At 44.4% G+C, this 15,605-nt stretch overlaps 2 protein-coding genes across 2 annotated transcripts; one reads left to right on the forward strand and one right to left on the reverse strand.

Moving 5' to 3' along the window:
• The first annotated feature begins 788 nt into the window (after nucleotides 1-788).
• Nucleotides 789-2,281, forward strand: timm21 (translocase of inner mitochondrial membrane 21). Its single transcript, XM_015955313.3, has 6 exons — nucleotides 789-1,269; nucleotides 1,392-1,454; nucleotides 1,561-1,658; nucleotides 1,743-1,816; nucleotides 1,895-2,000; nucleotides 2,126-2,281. The coding sequence occupies exons 1-6, from the start codon at nucleotides 978-980 to the stop codon at nucleotides 2,216-2,218; spliced, it is 726 nt and encodes a 241-aa protein (XP_015810799.3). The 5' UTR covers nucleotides 789-977; the 3' UTR covers nucleotides 2,219-2,281.
• Nucleotides 2,282-3,823: 1,542 nt separating this feature from the next.
• Nucleotides 3,824-15,436, reverse strand: marchf6 (E3 ubiquitin-protein ligase MARCHF6). The gene is made up of 25 exons (XM_015955302.3): nucleotides 14,845-15,436; nucleotides 14,134-14,233; nucleotides 13,753-13,826; nucleotides 13,516-13,659; nucleotides 10,915-10,987; nucleotides 10,662-10,830; nucleotides 10,390-10,576; nucleotides 10,244-10,305; nucleotides 10,127-10,159; nucleotides 9,983-10,034; nucleotides 9,831-9,889; nucleotides 9,667-9,747; nucleotides 9,505-9,573; nucleotides 7,735-7,809; nucleotides 7,225-7,359; nucleotides 6,917-7,137; nucleotides 6,683-6,820; nucleotides 6,394-6,607; nucleotides 6,140-6,209; nucleotides 5,832-6,013; nucleotides 5,040-5,174; nucleotides 4,873-4,962; nucleotides 4,662-4,794; nucleotides 4,411-4,546; nucleotides 3,824-4,328 (listed from the first exon to the last, which is right to left on the reverse strand). The coding sequence occupies exons 1-25, from the start codon at nucleotides 14,861-14,863 to the stop codon at nucleotides 4,241-4,243; spliced, it is 2,739 nt and encodes a 912-aa protein (XP_015810788.3). The 5' UTR covers nucleotides 14,864-15,436; the 3' UTR covers nucleotides 3,824-4,240.
• Between the last annotated feature and the right edge of the window lie 169 nt (nucleotides 15,437-15,605).

Below are 15,605 nucleotides of genomic sequence, written 5' to 3' on the forward strand. Positions count from 1 at the left end.
CAACATGCAGCCACCCAGAGCAGCGCAGTTCCGGAAAAGCCGCCGTTTGAAGCTCAGCTCTGATGTGGCTCACTTCTAGTTCCTGAAAATGGTGCGCCGGTGTTTTCTTTCCCCAGAGTATGACACACGAGATGTTTATTCCTACTAGAGACTACTGCAAATGTATTGATTAAATGAGGAAAGGGAAGAGGAGAATGGGGAACTGCACTTGTAAAGTTACAATAATTAGTACACTTCCTGTAAATTCTTCTCAGAAGTACCAGGATGTGAACGTTTCCTGCATCATGTAGATCGAACTCAGTCCTTCAGTCTATGGCTTTTAAGATTAAGGATATTTCCGTCCTCTGGAAGACAAAAACTGTTACTACAGTCAATGTTAATAAAGCTAAACAAGACCATACTCATTATTACTTCCTGTATGTTCTTTCAAAATAAAACATAGCATAGTTTAGTCCAGATAATGAGAAAGCCAGAACATCTTCTCTTATTCAAACTACTTAACTACTAAAACTCAATAAATATATCTAATGTATCTGTGTTTAACCAGATGGAATCAATGAGCTAAAGCAGGAAATATTAGCAGCTAGCTGAACATTTCAGATCTCTGCTCCATCTAACTTCTACTTACTGAAACAGAAGAGCAAATGTTTTACTTTTTTCTTCACAGAAAACGACTCACAAGGATTTACACAAGAGCCACCATAACAAATGGGGGGAAATGTTCCTGGTATTGCAAGCTTGTTGTTTCGTTTTTGTCCGGTAGGTGGAGGTAGTCCAAGCTGATTTGTTTACTCCTAATAAAGACAACAAAGAAGAAGCTACGCCATATTGGTGCGACCTAAACCAGCTTTGTTTGTGTGACATTAGCCGATTAATGTTCTATAATTAAACGTCACGGTGACATAATTATACACTATAGTAGGCCAGCCGCTGTAGTTTGTACTGCCGTTCACCTCAATGTGGGTTTATTGACAATAATGGCGTATCTTCACCCTTTAAAAGCCTTGTTACACCGAAGTCTGCAACACACAGCGGCAGCGCAAACATGTCAGTTGCGACTGTTAGCTCACGCGCGCAGGACTTTGTCCACAACACCAGGACTGGTCCTTCTCGGGACAGATAGTCCTCTGTCTGCGCTGAGTTGTCTCCGTGTGGCTGTGAGACCGCTCCACTGTTCAGCCAGAAACAGGAGCAGGCCAGAGGACGAGAACAAAGCGGCGGTGTCCAGGTATCAGCGCGCAAGCCCCAAAGCTTCAGCTTCCCAGAAGAGTAAGCTAATGCTAACGCTATGTTGCTATGCAGCACGGTACAAAATGCTGTAGGTTAGGGTTAGTTTATGCCAATTACTGCATGCTGTTGTTTACTAAAGTCTCATTGTGGGTGTCTTCCAGTAAAAGAAGCTGGTAAAGACTTCACCTACCTGATAGTTGTGATCATCGGACTGGGAGTGACAGGTGAGAGTAGCCAGACTGCAGAAACAAACGTGTGATTAGCAGCATATTTAATTTGATCTTACCCGCTGCTGTCAAAATAAATAAAAATGTGTGCGTTTGTGTTTAGGTGGACTGCTGTATGTGGTTTTCCAGGAGCTGTTTTCGTCCAAAAGCCCAAATAAAGTCTACGCAAAAGCTTTTGATAAAGTCAGGTCACACCCAGAGGTGAGAATGACAAATGATTTACTCTTTTGGCTCTTTTCAGTATAAAGTTACATGCACGGTGCTGTTTTTGATTTGAAAGTGCAGGTAATCGGGGCATTTGGCGAGCCAATCAAGTGCTACGGTGAGACCACCCGCAGAGGAAGGAGGCAGCATCTCAGGTACAAACTAAACTAGGCATAAAACTGTGTTTATTTGGGATTATGCTGTTTTTTAATCTGTTTTTGTTTTCGCCTCAGTCATCTGGAGTATCTGAAGGATGGACTGAAGCACTTGAGACTGAAGTTTTACATTGAAGGCTCCGAGCCAGGCCTGAAAGGAACTGTTCATTCAGAGTCGAAGGAGGTGTGTAGGTTTCTGATCTGCTCACACAATATCCATTTTATAATAGCTGGTATCAAATACTAAGAGCTGAGAGGAAAACTGCATCCATTGTCTTTTGATTTGTTGTCTTTGGTTTCTTACTTCAGAACCCAGAAACGGGGAAATATGAATTTCGTTATATATTCGTGGATCTAGATACCTACCCCAAACGGAGCATCATCATAGAGGACAACAGATGAGAACCCCTGCTGTTCACAATCTGCATTATTTAAATAAACAAGGCACTGGTCACTGGATTACAATCTTGTCCTTTTTAATTTGAAACTAATGTGTTAAATGACTCAACAAAGTCCAGTTTGTGTCCCTGCTTTAGACCTTTTGACCCCTCTTTATTGCTGATCTGTCCTAAAGTGTCCTTCAGGGGGGCTTTCTTTTTAAATAAACGCGGACTCTTCTGCTTGACTAAATTAAAAATTTTGGGCATTTCTTTTTGCAACATTTATCTACTTTCAAAAAATAGATCCATCCATCCATTTTCATCCGCTTATCCGGAGTCGGGTCGCGGGGGCAGTAGCCTAAGGCGAGAGGCCCAGACTTCCCTCTCCCCAACCACTTTGGCCAGCTCCTCCGGGGGAATCCCAAGGCGTTCCCTGGCCAGGTGAGAGACATAGTCACTCCACCGTGTCCTGGGTCTACCTTTAGGTCTCCTCCCGGTTGTACGTGCCCGGAAAACCTCACCAGGGAGGCGTCCAGGAGGCATCCTGACCAGATACCCGAGCCACCTCAACTGGCTCCTCTCGATGTGGAGGAGCAGCGGGTCTACTTCGAGCCCCTCCCGAATGACCAAGCTTTGGCAGAGCTGCCTCAGCCAACACAGCCCCACAACATCCAGAGCCTTAAGGAACTCCGGGCGGATCTCATCCACCCCTGGAGCCTTGCCACAGAGGAGCTTTTTAACCACCTCAGTGACCTCAGCACCAGAGTTGAGAGGCCAACCCAAAGTCCCCAGACTCTGCATTCTCACTGGAAGACGTATCGGTGGGATTGAGGAGGTCTTTGAAGTATTCTGCCCACCAATCCACAACGTCCTGAGTATGTTTGAAAGTTTTTTTGATGGGCTGAATGTTTCACTAGTGACCACTAGATGGAGACAGTCTTACAAAATATTGATTATAGTGGATAAACTCATATAATCCCTGGCATTAACCTAAATACATGTTTTTGAATTTTGACTTCTTAGGAAATGTCCACTAAAACTGGGACTGAGCTGGTCTTATTGGACTCAGGTGTCTCCAGTTCTTTTTGCTGTGTTCTTGTCACCGAGGTTCTCTCTGCTTCTGGATATCCTAAAGTTATAGAGCTTTATTTCTGCATGCCGGCTGGGTGATATAACAACAAAGTGGGAGACATGGACTGAGGTCTACAAGTTCACCCTAGAACCCTGGTGCCTGGAGGACTTCAGGGAGATGTGTCAGTACCACCAGACTTCTTGTTCCATTTTCTTCTGCAAGTTCCTCTGCATGATCCTCAAACCAGATGGGAGGGTTACTGACATCGGCCACAGGCTGATCCACCTCCAGGTTTCCATCAGAAGCAACTAGAGGTTTGGTGGAAACCACAACCAGGGACCTTCAGGAGATTCCTGCAGTTTTCAAGGATTTGTTTGGGAATATACTTCCATCACTTCTAAAACCAAAGGATGAGTCCATCACCCCTCCACCAGTCACATACTGACCCTACTTCTTCCATTACAATGGGAATCATCTAGAACTTTAATGTTTGAAATGTTTTTACTTCCTGATTTTAACAATTTCCATACAGAACAGAATACAACAGAAAAGAGAAACGGTCACTTTGATTTAATAAATTATACATATGGTTTAAAGATGTACAATGGTCAGTTATTCACAACTGTCCAATTTCGTAAGACAAAGTCTGTGTTCAGAGTATTTACACATGTACAATTAATCAGGCAGCACTTAAAGCAAGGCATGAGCGACAATACGGACGATGGATTAAGATCAAACCTTTACTTTATCTGCCTACACCGTTTGGTTGAAATAGAACTGGGCCGTCCCGCCATCAGGACTGTATGAGTTTCCCATCCCGTCTTCAGTGGGTGTGAAAGAGACTGAACACAATCCATCAAATCTACTATGATCCACAGAAGATTTAGTAGGATTACTCTATGAGGACTGAGCTGAAATCTAAGGATTGAGCAGAGAAGATGCAAACATGTGGCACACGCTGGAGGTGAGAATTCACTCTGCGATGGGGTCGGAGGGCGGGACTGAGCTCGCTCGGCCGGATTTACGTTCGTAGTTGACGAGCCTCTGACCAACCAAATACCTGCGTGAACAGATGACGGAACATTAAGATGATTCAATAGCGTTTGATTTCTGGGAGGAAAAGAGGCAGAACAGATGCGTACTTGTCATTCTTGATGTGTTCATAAAGGCGTTTAAACTGTCTGATCTGAAAAGACAGAATCCCAACGAGTGACACGATCATCAGGAGGAATGGGTAGATCCTCCTCTGCATTAAAATCTCCATCTCAGCCGTAACTCCTGCACACAACAACCATATCATGTAATACAGTCATTAAAGCCAGTGTCTCACTGGGATGTTAGCTAGAGACGACGCTGCAGCAGCAGCTAAATGCTCCGCTGGATTCACACTGACCCACGGCGGGCACCACTCCGGCAGCGATCACGTACGGCACACACAGAGACAACAGCAGGACCGTGATGACAGGAGCTGCCAGCCTTCGGATAATAAACTGGAGATCAATGTTACGAATTCCATTTGCATAAACCTGAGGGGCAAAAATAAATAACTCAGTTCATTTGTGCGGCGCTAACTAGTCTATGTAATGTAATAATCTTAAATGCACCTGCTCAATAACGGCCTTCAGCCACCACTGAGGGCCCATGAGAGTGATGGCTGCAATTATTTTGGCATGAAGGACCCCGAGAGCCCAGTCCTGCAGAAGAAACGGAAGAATGAACATCTAGAAAGGGAAATGTGACCGAGTGACATCACGTGTGCACCCGATCCTACCTGCCAGGGATAAAACAGAGGCGTCTGGTCCAGTGGCACTCTGAGTGGAGCCACGATGACCAGTTCAAAGAGCAGGCCCAGTAGCAGGGGAATGACTCCAGCAACCAGCAAAGCCACAACAAGAGTCTTCAGGATCTACAATCACCAGGGAGAACAGAATGGGTTTAAAGCAGCGGTTTTACCAGTTTGAGCTTTTGCTTTTAAACTGGTTTCAGTTGTTCTTGAGCAACTTCACACTGAACAACACTCTGTAGCCCACTGCTAGCCAGAAACTGCACTTTACTGGTAATGGTAGGAACATTATAGAGGAAGGCCTCTACCCCCGTTACGGCTTTACCGGTTTACTGCACTGGTAGCTTATATAAAGGCTAGTAGTTGGTTTTAGCACGGCGCCCGTCGCTAAAAAGCAAAAAAAAACACATAATTTTGCTTTGTTGGCATCATGGCGGTGACTGGAAGTAAAAGTGAGAGAGTAATGTCCTTGAAAGTGAAGCAAAGCGCTAACACCAGAGTGAACATCAGCGCGGCCTACGAGCTAAAGGAGGATTGATGCTGACCTGGCTTTGTTGCTACTTCTTAGTTACATTTTTTGGTCCAGTAGTTTGGATCAATTTACGTTGTAGTTTATTCAGCATCAGCTAGGTTGTGTTAGCGCTAGCTACAGCAGGCTGCTCTAGGGTTGTTTTAACCAGTAGGAAGGAAAAGCAAATTAATATAAATGCCCTTTATCACCAGTCTAGTTTCTAAATACAGCATTAGCTGCAGTTACAAACACTGCTCACTCATTCGTACCATGAGTGTCCACTCCTGGACTTTGCGCATGATTACGATGCGTCCCTGTGGCATCCAGGCCAGCAGAACGGTGATGCCGCGCACAGAGAGCCAGCAGACGTACAGGCCGCATGCTGCTGTGTACAACTCGTGGATTTTAGAGCTTCCCGTCCAGAAGGACATCAGCCAGCGGCCTGTGAACACTGAAACACACACACACACACACACACACTTAAATCAGCGCCAACGCTGTAATTTTGGAGGGATATTACTCTTTAGTTGAAATAGTTTGGGTATCAGTCAGCTGTAAGCTGCAGCTACTTCCTTACCTGGAAGAGTTAAACAAACCAAACTGGCCAACAGCAGGGTGATGCACATGAATATGATCAATAGAACAATCTGTAGAAAATAGAACACACAGTCTAAGTGTTTTTGCAGCATTGTCAAGAAAAAAAACACTTTTCTTTAAATTTTGCTAGAAAAAAAAAGTCTTTATTTACAGAAACAAACAGAAAAACAGAGTTTTAAAGCAGTTTTAACACATTGGAGGAGTCCATGGATGCATTTTAAAGAACTGCCTCACCCTAAACGGGAAGCGGAGGGGACGGTGGTATGGCTGGAAACCCACAGGCCCCCCCTGCTGGAGGATGGCCTGGTGCGCTGCATGTAGCCCCTCCCCAACAGCTGGGGCCGGGTTGTTGTTGTTTTGATGAGCATTGGGGGGGTTGTTGTTGTTGTTCGCTGCTTGGTTGGCTTCGTTGTCTTCCTGCTCTCCGAGCAGGTAGGAATGAAGGTCTCTGCAAACAAAAACAAACAGGAAGGGGATTAAAAGAGAAAATGAGGGAAATAAAGAGCTAAAAGGTTTGACTCACAATAAGTAGCCAGCGCTGACGGTCCAGGCTCTGACCAGACCCTTCAGCCACTGACGGGTGTGTCCTTGTTCCAGGAGAGCAGGAAGCACAACCTGGAGCAGCAACAGCTCCAAAGACAACTCACTAACAGGTGCGTCGCTGAAGAGAAGGTAAAACCATGTTAAAGGACACGAAACATCCTCTTTAGACCCAAGCATTGTGCTCCAGAAGCCTGCAGCTGGTTGGTAAGTGCACCTGTAGAGCATCACGTTGTAGGGCAGGAACGTGGGCAGCATGACTTTAATCAGCCTGATGGGCAGCCACAACATGAGCAGCACGATGGAGCCGAAGACCACCACGGACAGGATGAACCGCCGCAGGTGTCTGTAGATGGGCAGGTGGATCATCTCCTGCACCGGGTTAAAATCCGGGTCGTTCAGGTTTCTCAAAAACCACAGCACTCCAGGTCGCAGCACCTGATGGAAAAATGAGGCGTTACAGCGAAACGCCCGCCCGAGGGGCGTCAGAGCGGTTCGTGTTCTCTGGTAATCATCAACTCTTACCTCTCTTAGGAGAAGAATGAACGATGCAAAGTAGAAGACATAAACCATTCCCACCAGCCAGTGCAGGAACATGGTGGTACCAGGAGCCGATTTAAAACTCAGCTCTCTGTCTTTCAGCGAGGCGTCAAACATTTCCTGTCAGACGGTCATGATTAAGAAAAGAACGTTAGCCCGGTCTAAGATGACGTTTGGCGCTTATTTACGACAGGCTGCATCCATTTATAGTCGATCCTTTCATTCCAGCACGATCAAATGATTCCTGGATGCTGGAATGAACTTTGACCTCTAGATTTTAACAAGAATAAATCAAAGAAAGAATCTCTAAGGCTGTCAAGCTGTTAGCAAAACAGATCTTTACACAACGCCACCACTCTACACGGCACCGGCAGCTACAGAGCCACAGGAAACGGGTTATCTTCCAACAAACGTGTGGAAAAACTGCAAAAGATCTAATTTAACGCAACAGTAATGATGATTATTTCAGTAACAGAAGCAGAAGAAGAGACTTACCAATGAGCAGATGTCAAGCCACCAGCCACAGATCAAAGGAAAAACACCAATCTCCACGACAACTAGCAAGGACACCTGGAGGAGGAGAGATGGTTTTAAGGAAAAACGTACTTATATTTATCCATATTTAAAGTCCCATTAGTCATCACACGCATCTGACCCATCCCTGTGGGGAGTGGTGAGCTGCAGCTGTGGCTGCGCTCAGGAACTATTTGGTGGTTTAACCCCCCCCCCCAATCCAACCCCTTAAAGCTGAGTATGAAGCAGGGAGGCATTGGGTCCTATTGTTAAAGTCTTTGGTACGACTCGACCGCTTTTGAACCCCGACCTCACGGCCCCAGGGCGGACGCTCTATCTCTAGGTCACTGAGAAGGTAGATAGATTTAGAGATAAACAGATAAACATAGATTGGCCAAATTCCAATACCAGCACACTTGCACCCTTCAATTACGCGATCCCAGCCAGGGCTACGAGTGCGTAGGCGTCCCCCGTCTCAGGTGTGGAAGTTGATCCCGCCCCTTTTGCACCCTTGATCTGCACTTCACCCAAATCTGCATCGATGCAGACTTGGGTGAAGGCTATTACCCACAATCCACTGCTGTGGGAGAAAAGGCGCAAGTGCCTTATCTGAAAATACGTATTTTCCAATGAAAGTAGTTCATTTTAGGACAATTAGTTAATGCTCTGAATGTTTTAGACAAAGCAGCAATGAATGTACATTTATTTCTGGCCACGCTCCTGGACAGACATTCCCCATCACGCGCTCTGCGCTCCTCTGACCAAGGCCTGCTCGTTGTTCCTCATTCTAGGTGTCATACTCGTGGGGACCGGGCTTTCTCGGTACTAGCACCGTCACTTTGGAACCAGTTGACACCCTCAGTTAGGCTGTCCCCATCTTTGCCAGTCTTCAAGAGCCGCCTAAAAACACACCTCCTCCGCTTGGCGTTCCCTGAACGTATTTGATTTAGGCCGTCATTTATGTTGATTTTATCTCACAGTCTTCATTGGTTCAATTTTTCCCTTGTTTTACACATTTGTATTCTACTAGAATGTTTCACTTTTTTGTAATGTGTAATCTGTAATTTGAATTGCTTTTATTTTCTGATTTATTCACTTTATTTGACTTTGTACTGTACCATGTCCAGCGCCTTGGGCTTCCTGACAGGGTTGCGGAAGGCGCTTTATAAATAAAGCTTTGATTGATTATTTCAAATAATTGTTTGTTTGAAAGTTGTTAATAAAGTTTTGTTTTTTTTTGTGAAAAAGAGCGACCAGCATCCTGGCAGTTGATGACGCCATGCTGCTGGTCCCAATTCAGGAATTATTTGCACACTTGTGTACCACACACTCGAAGCCTTACTGCACTTCCACCAAGTGCACTTCACAGAAGACCGTAGGGCGCAGCGTGAGTCATGGGATTGAGCCTTATATACACACAGACAACCAGATGTTAAATGCCTCCATCTGAATCCAGGTAAGAATTTTATTCATATGGAAACTAATGAGCTTTGAAAGAAAAGCGTCTGGACTTCTTTGAGTTGCTTGAAGACGTTTCACCAGACGCTTTTCTTTCAAAGCTCATTAGACTACAATGACCTGGATGACTGAGAACCTCCACAGACATTCATATGGAAACAAACATCTTTTATTCCTTCTCTATGTATAAAACCAGTTTTATATTTAGGCAGCAAAAAACACATCTCTGTCCTTCCATCAAGGTCGCAGTCGATACGAGCAACAGTCGGGCACAGACGCATTTATATGCGTTACCTTGACAACGATGTAGCAGACTCCGAGGAGACGTCTGGAGCGCTGGAACCTGACCAGAGCGGCGAGGCCCTGAAGGCAGCAGTTAAGGATCGATACGGTTAGAGCGAAGCGTGTCACTGCTGACAGTTTCACACTTTAAAGCCGAGTGGTGCTTAAGGATACGTGGCACAGGATGAGAGTCATGGCCAGCAGCACGTAGCCAACAATTGTTGTGATCAGACCTTCAAAGTGAGATGCTTGAACCTGAATAACAGAGTTGTAATCATTCTGCTTAATGTGAATAAACCAGGGATGGTGCATGATGGAGTGAGTTGATGTCGTCTTACGTATTCCTGAAAGCCGAGACCAACAACTGAGAAGTGCCCGATGTGGTAGGGACAAAAGGCTGCCAGGATGAAAAAAAAACATGTTTTCATTTCATTCCATGATTACTAAAAAGGACAGCGCGTTAAGCTCTAACTAGTGCCAGTCTACTCACCAAACACCAGTATGAAGAGCGTGTTCAGGGACACGACCCAAAACACATGCTCCTGCAAAACAAAGACCGCCATTTTTACTCCACTTAAGCATTTCTAAAGCGATTTTATGTCTCAGGATAAGTAGAGCACTTAGTAAGACATACCAAAAACACCAGAGACCCGTCCAGGCCGAGCATCTGAGAAGGAAGGAGGACACAATTCATGCACACATGTATCACATCTGATCGTTAGGCTGACAGATCCACAGTAACATCAGTTACCCTCTCCCAGGTGAGCTCCTCTGCTGCTCTGTCCCACTCCAAGGCATTCCAGTTCATGTCATCTGCAGCGACACACCACATCAGTCAGCTGTTTACGACATCATTAACCCACGAATCGGTTAAACGAAGACTAATCCTTTGCTAACCTTGTGCTCCGTTGTTGGGATCTGCATCTTCAGCGGCAGGTCCCTCCTCCTCCAATTCAGGATCATCAGCCTGGTCTGGGGGGGCATCAGGGGGTTCAGGTTCAGCGTCGTTCTGAGCTGGCGGATTGGCGGGGGCCGGCTGGGCTACGGGGGGCTCATCAGCGGCTCCCTGACCTGCAGCTTGGGCCTAGAGTTGAGAGGAGATGTTAATGGAACATTTAAGGATGTGTAGAAATGTTCTCGTCGGTGAGAACAATACGAAACATCTGTACCTCATTAGCTTGTCCAGCCACGTTTGGCGGCGGCTGCTGCTGCTGTTCCAGCCACTGAGGGGCGCCCCCGTGCACGATCTGTTCTCTGAGCCACACCAGGCTGATGAACGCACACAAGGTGCAGGTGACAACAAAGCAACCCTGTAGACAGTCTGCTAGGAGGTTGTCTCTGCAGGAACCCAATGCAAACGTGTAAACAAACGTCGGCACTGAAACAGGAACCGTCCAGCTGGAGGAGGCGGCTTTTACTTACGTAGAGAGCATGTCCAACGGCAGCGTCAGGAGAGAGCTCACAGAGCCTGTAAAGAGACACTTGTAGATGCGACCTGCAACAGAGAGACCACACAAATAAACAAATGGTTGTTAACGCCACACAACTCCTGCCAAACACGAGAGTACTAATATTAAACTAAAAAGACAAGAGGGATTAGCAAGAAACTGGAAACAACAATTATCACAACACCGGGAACCGATACGATATGATGTGATGCTAAAAGCAGTTAGCATCACTGAACTTAATTGGAAAACTCAGGCCAAACGCCACCAAGACACATCCGGTGTTGTCAGGAGATCGTGTCGTTGCACCAGAACGAGGGCGCTAAGAACGGCTGCCACCTAGCAGTCGGTATGAACTGCACCACACAACAGAAATACAGTAAATGTTTGTATGTAAATTCCCAATAAATAATCGATACACTGCTTGTAATTTTACACATAATATTGCGACATTTCAGTGTATCGATTTTCCTACATTCCTACTCCAAACTAAACTGAGAAGGGTTAGACTAGGGCTGCACAATAAATCGAAAAATTATCGTCATCGCGATAACAGGACGTGCGATAGGCCCATCGCAAAGCACGTCAAAAACAGCGATAAATGTTTGGTTCAAACATTTCCATCCGTGTCATACATCAGCTTTTTGTAAACCAGCTCTGTTTTTTTACGCCGAAGCATTATTTGACCAATCAAATGTAGTCCTTCTGATATGCGGCCAATCAGATGGTCCCATTCACGTAATACGCCCGCCCCCTACATAAACCCTTTTGGAAAGCAACACCCGAACAGAGTTTGCGGCGCCGTTCCCTTGTTCGTCATGCTGGCTCAGAGCAACGGACGCACTTTGTGCTGAGGTTTCTGGAATCAGCGCTGCTTTCAAACGTGAACGTGAGTCCGCTCGGTGTCGTTAATCATTTTTATCGGGCTGACTCCGACACGTGCCGGTGAACCAACCCACCTTCATGTCGCTAGTGTTAGCCCCAGGCTTCGGTTAGCTTCCAGCTAAAAGGCTACAGCACTCTCCTCCCAGTCCCACCCTGCTAAAGAGGGCCTGGAAAAGTTCCCCCACACATCAAACTGATTTTTCATTTATGAGCTTTTATAACCTTGTTTGTCAGGATAGTTGATTTGCTGCTGCTCATAAACTGTCAGTCAGAAGCTCTGCTAGCCGGTTATCTTAGTTCAATTTTTTAGCTTGTTATCAGAATCATAGTTGCAGTTTCATCATCTGAGCTGCTTTTTAAGATCTAGGTAAACTTGTTCAATTTGGGGTTAAAAACAAACGTTTTCACATATTTTCCATGTAGTTTTTTTGCCAGTTCCTCTTCTGAAAGGTAGACAATTGTTTTTCTCTTTCCTTCAAAAAATCTTAATATTCTCCTAGTTTGGCCCAGCACAGATCACTTCCCAATTGCAGCAACAGCCTTATATCATAACCACATAAGTGGAGAAAATGTTCAGTAGCAATGAGAGAATTTGCTCTTTGATGTTAACTATTATTTAACATTTAAACTTACTTTCAGATTTTTTTTATTCATTCAAAAACCCTGGTAAGGGATGTTTTTCTGTATTTGGAGCAAAAGAAAAAGTTTTATGGTGGTGGTGGTGATGTTTTAAAGTCACTGAGAAACTGCATGCATGCAGTTTGTTGTTTTGCTGCTAATACAGAAGCAGGTGCAGCTGCATATTTTTTCAATAAAAATGTTATGTTGTAATGGAATTCATGCATTAGTTTTTGTTTGCTTTGAACCCAGAGCAGACGTCACACGCCAGACAACATCAACACTGCATACTTTAGTATTTGTTCATTTATCACGAGTAATATCGATATCGCAATATTAAGCACTGTTATCGAATATCGCAGGTTTTACTAATATCGTGCAGCCCTAGGTTAGACCATTTTGAAAATTAAATATGTCGCACAAATTTCTGAACATGTTTAAAATTCAAGCAACACGAGATCGAAGCGTTGACTAACAAGAGTAGAGAAGCCTCTTAGACCGGTTCACACGGCAAGGTAATCGTGCAAATTGTTGACCTAATCCTCCCCTCCCGACAATCTTAAGAAAGATCGCGACTACCATAGTGTCTCTTAAAATAATCTTATCAGATAATCCTGCTGTGTGTGGTCTGATCACAGTGCTCTAGGCTGCTTGGAAGGATGTCATGACTGCTCTGATCATAAAACGAGAACATTCAACATGTTGAATTTTCTAGGTCTCCTTTTCCAAGGTGTGTTACCTTTTAAATGTGGCAGGTAAGCCAATCAGAAAGCAAGGTCATGTCAGTTTACTGCAAAGTCCTATTTGATCAAGAGGTTTTGCGAGAGTTCCCATCTAATCTGGGAATGTCCTTGAGTGAAATTGGTTTGCGCATCGTTTTTTGTCACGTGGTGACAAACCACACACAGTTGGACCAAAACCTGTTACATCTGTGATTATTTTAATTTCCTCTCCCGTTTACTGAGCTTTAGCTGTTTCAAGGTTCAATGTGATCCTGGCTTTAGCTCCACCAGTGGTTCCAGTCATTTTCCACCTTGTCCCCTCTTATGGAGCATGCATCTTTTCTTATACTCACATGCAGTGAGGGGAACCACCCCGAGCCATGCGAAGGCAACCAGCGTGTAGTGAAACCAGTAGCGGATCGCTGTGCCCACACTGGTCAGCAGGCCAGCACAGATGTCCTGAATGGGCAGACGTGAGGGCATATCTGGGGAGTAAACTGAAGCGGACACACACAAGGTAGATTTGGATCCTTACTTACTGACAAACTGGGAAAAATGAGGCTGAATAACATTTTAGGTGATGGACTTACTTGGTGTGAAAGCAAATCGGTGCTTGCATAATTCACAGTACTCCTTCCTGCTGTGCTTCAGCCACTGGACCAAACTGTGAGGACATATTTAAAGAAAGAAGTGTTTTAAAAACAGGATGTGTCAGATATTTCTGTTTTCCATATTCCTGTTGGAACATAATCGTCAAGAGAAAAGATGTCCCACTCACGTAAAATAAGGGTTTATGATCTCAGAGAAAGAACAGGATTCAAACATCTCTACTCTACAGACTGCAGCTTGTTACTCATCTAAAGGTCAGTCTTCTTACGCACATCAAATATTTACACGTGAGAGAAAGAGTTGTGTTTTACAACAGTGCTAGAAACTGAAACACTTTAACCAGTAAGGGAGCAGAAACTCACCACTCCTGGTGGATAAACTTGATACTGCCAGTGCAGACACACGGGTGGTACAGGGGTTTGTCTGGGGTGCCCTCAGAGCGACACACGCGGCAAATATCAGCTGATCACACAAACAAACAAGCAACACGTGACTGATCAAAACAGACCATAGAAATTAACCTTTAAAATAGGAGTCATTCAACATCTAGATCTTCTGATAAAAATCATTCAATTTGTCACCCTGTGATATTTTTTACACTAATGAACGTCCAACAAATCTAGTATTTAGATAATTCCAATGGGTTTGAGTTACCTTTTTACTAATAAAAACCCGTTACCAACCCGTTACTAAAACAGTCATGGTGCCATAACTAAAGTCTTATTTCTAAATGTAAATCATTTGAATTATTAGCTCAGATCGTGTGGAAAAACGCGTGTGAAGGGCCTGGAGGTGCACTTTGATACAGAGACAGGGTGTGTGGTTACTTTACAACATAAAACAACAGGAAAAATAACAGATCAGTGACGACTTCACCCGTAACTTCTGGTCGTTTCCACGCACTCAGCTTCACTGCTGTTTGGTTTAAATGTGTACAAAGAAGACCAAACGTTTCAACGTCGATTCGTGTTTTCCTGTTATCTCACTACGATGGCTGGCGTTGCTGACGTTTAGGTCTTAGCGACATATATATATGTATATATCACCGACGCTAAAGACAACAAAAGGCTTACCTTCCTCGGCTGTGTCCATGGTGCTGGCTAAAGACCCGCTAGTTTGTTTTTCAAGAGAAACTTGTGCGGTGAACCCATCCGCGACACAGGTTAAATCGTCTGGCTAGCTATGCTAAGCTAGCGACACGACGGTGTATCCTTATGCATTATAAAACGGTCTCCCGACAGATTAAACACGCCAACTTCGTTGTGTACTTTCACACGCAGCTCTTCTTCGCCAATATTCAAATGACTTCTGCTTGATGATGTATTTTAAATGTATTTGATTACTTCAAAGGATTGTGCTGCTAAAAGGAGAGCTTAAACCATAGCGATAAATGGAAAGAAGCTAACCAAGTGACGCATGCGCAAATGTTACTGTCAGCTCTTATGACGGTTTGGCTTTACCACAGCGGATCGACTTTACGGCAGGAAAACTTCCACTGGAACAATCACGTGATTTCAGAAAGGCGAATGAAATTTACTATCAAATATTTTCCAGACTTCGTGTTAAGTATATTTTCGTCAGATATTTCGAGATAATAATTCTTTCAACCAAAGGTTTAAAACTACGGAGGGCAGAGTAACTTTAATGCAACAGACAACCGGCAATCATTTGTTTTTTGTGATAAAATTTCCTGTACTAGTATTGTGCTATGTACTGTACTATGTTTGTTTAATCGTCTGTTTGAGAACCGTTACAGTGTGATGTCATGTATAAAATATTTTCATCATAAACACATTTTATATCTGATTCATTGATTTCTTGTATTATTCGGGGC

The sequence above is a fragment of the Nothobranchius furzeri genome, chromosome 7 (assembly GCF_043380555.1).
Source record: "Nothobranchius furzeri strain GRZ-AD chromosome 7, NfurGRZ-RIMD1, whole genome shotgun sequence".
NCBI classification, from domain to species: domain Eukaryota; kingdom Metazoa; phylum Chordata; class Actinopteri; order Cyprinodontiformes; family Nothobranchiidae; genus Nothobranchius; species Nothobranchius furzeri.

Excerpts from the sequence above, each read along its gene's own strand:
- timm21 (XM_015955313.3), top strand. The coding sequence starts at position 978 with ATGGCGTATCTTCACCCTTTAAAAGCCTTGTTACACCGAAGTCTGCAA. Across the intron at positions 1,455-1,560 it reads CATCGGACTGGGAGTGACAG|GTGGACTGCTGTATGTGGTT; the intron begins GTGAGAGTAGCC and ends GTTTGTGTTTAG. Across the intron at positions 1,659-1,742 it reads AAGTCAGGTCACACCCAGAG|GTAATCGGGGCATTTGGCGA; the intron begins GTGAGAATGACA and ends TTGAAAGTGCAG.
- marchf6 (XM_015955302.3), bottom strand. Across the intron at positions 13,827-14,133 it reads AAGTTTATCCACCAGGAGTG|TTTGGTCCAGTGGCTGAAGC; the intron begins GTGAGTTTCTGC and ends ATGTCCTCACAG. Across the intron at positions 7,810-9,504 it reads TCTGCTACATCGTTGTCAAG|GTGTCCTTGCTAGTTGTCGT; the intron begins GTAACGCATATA and ends CTCCTCCTCCAG.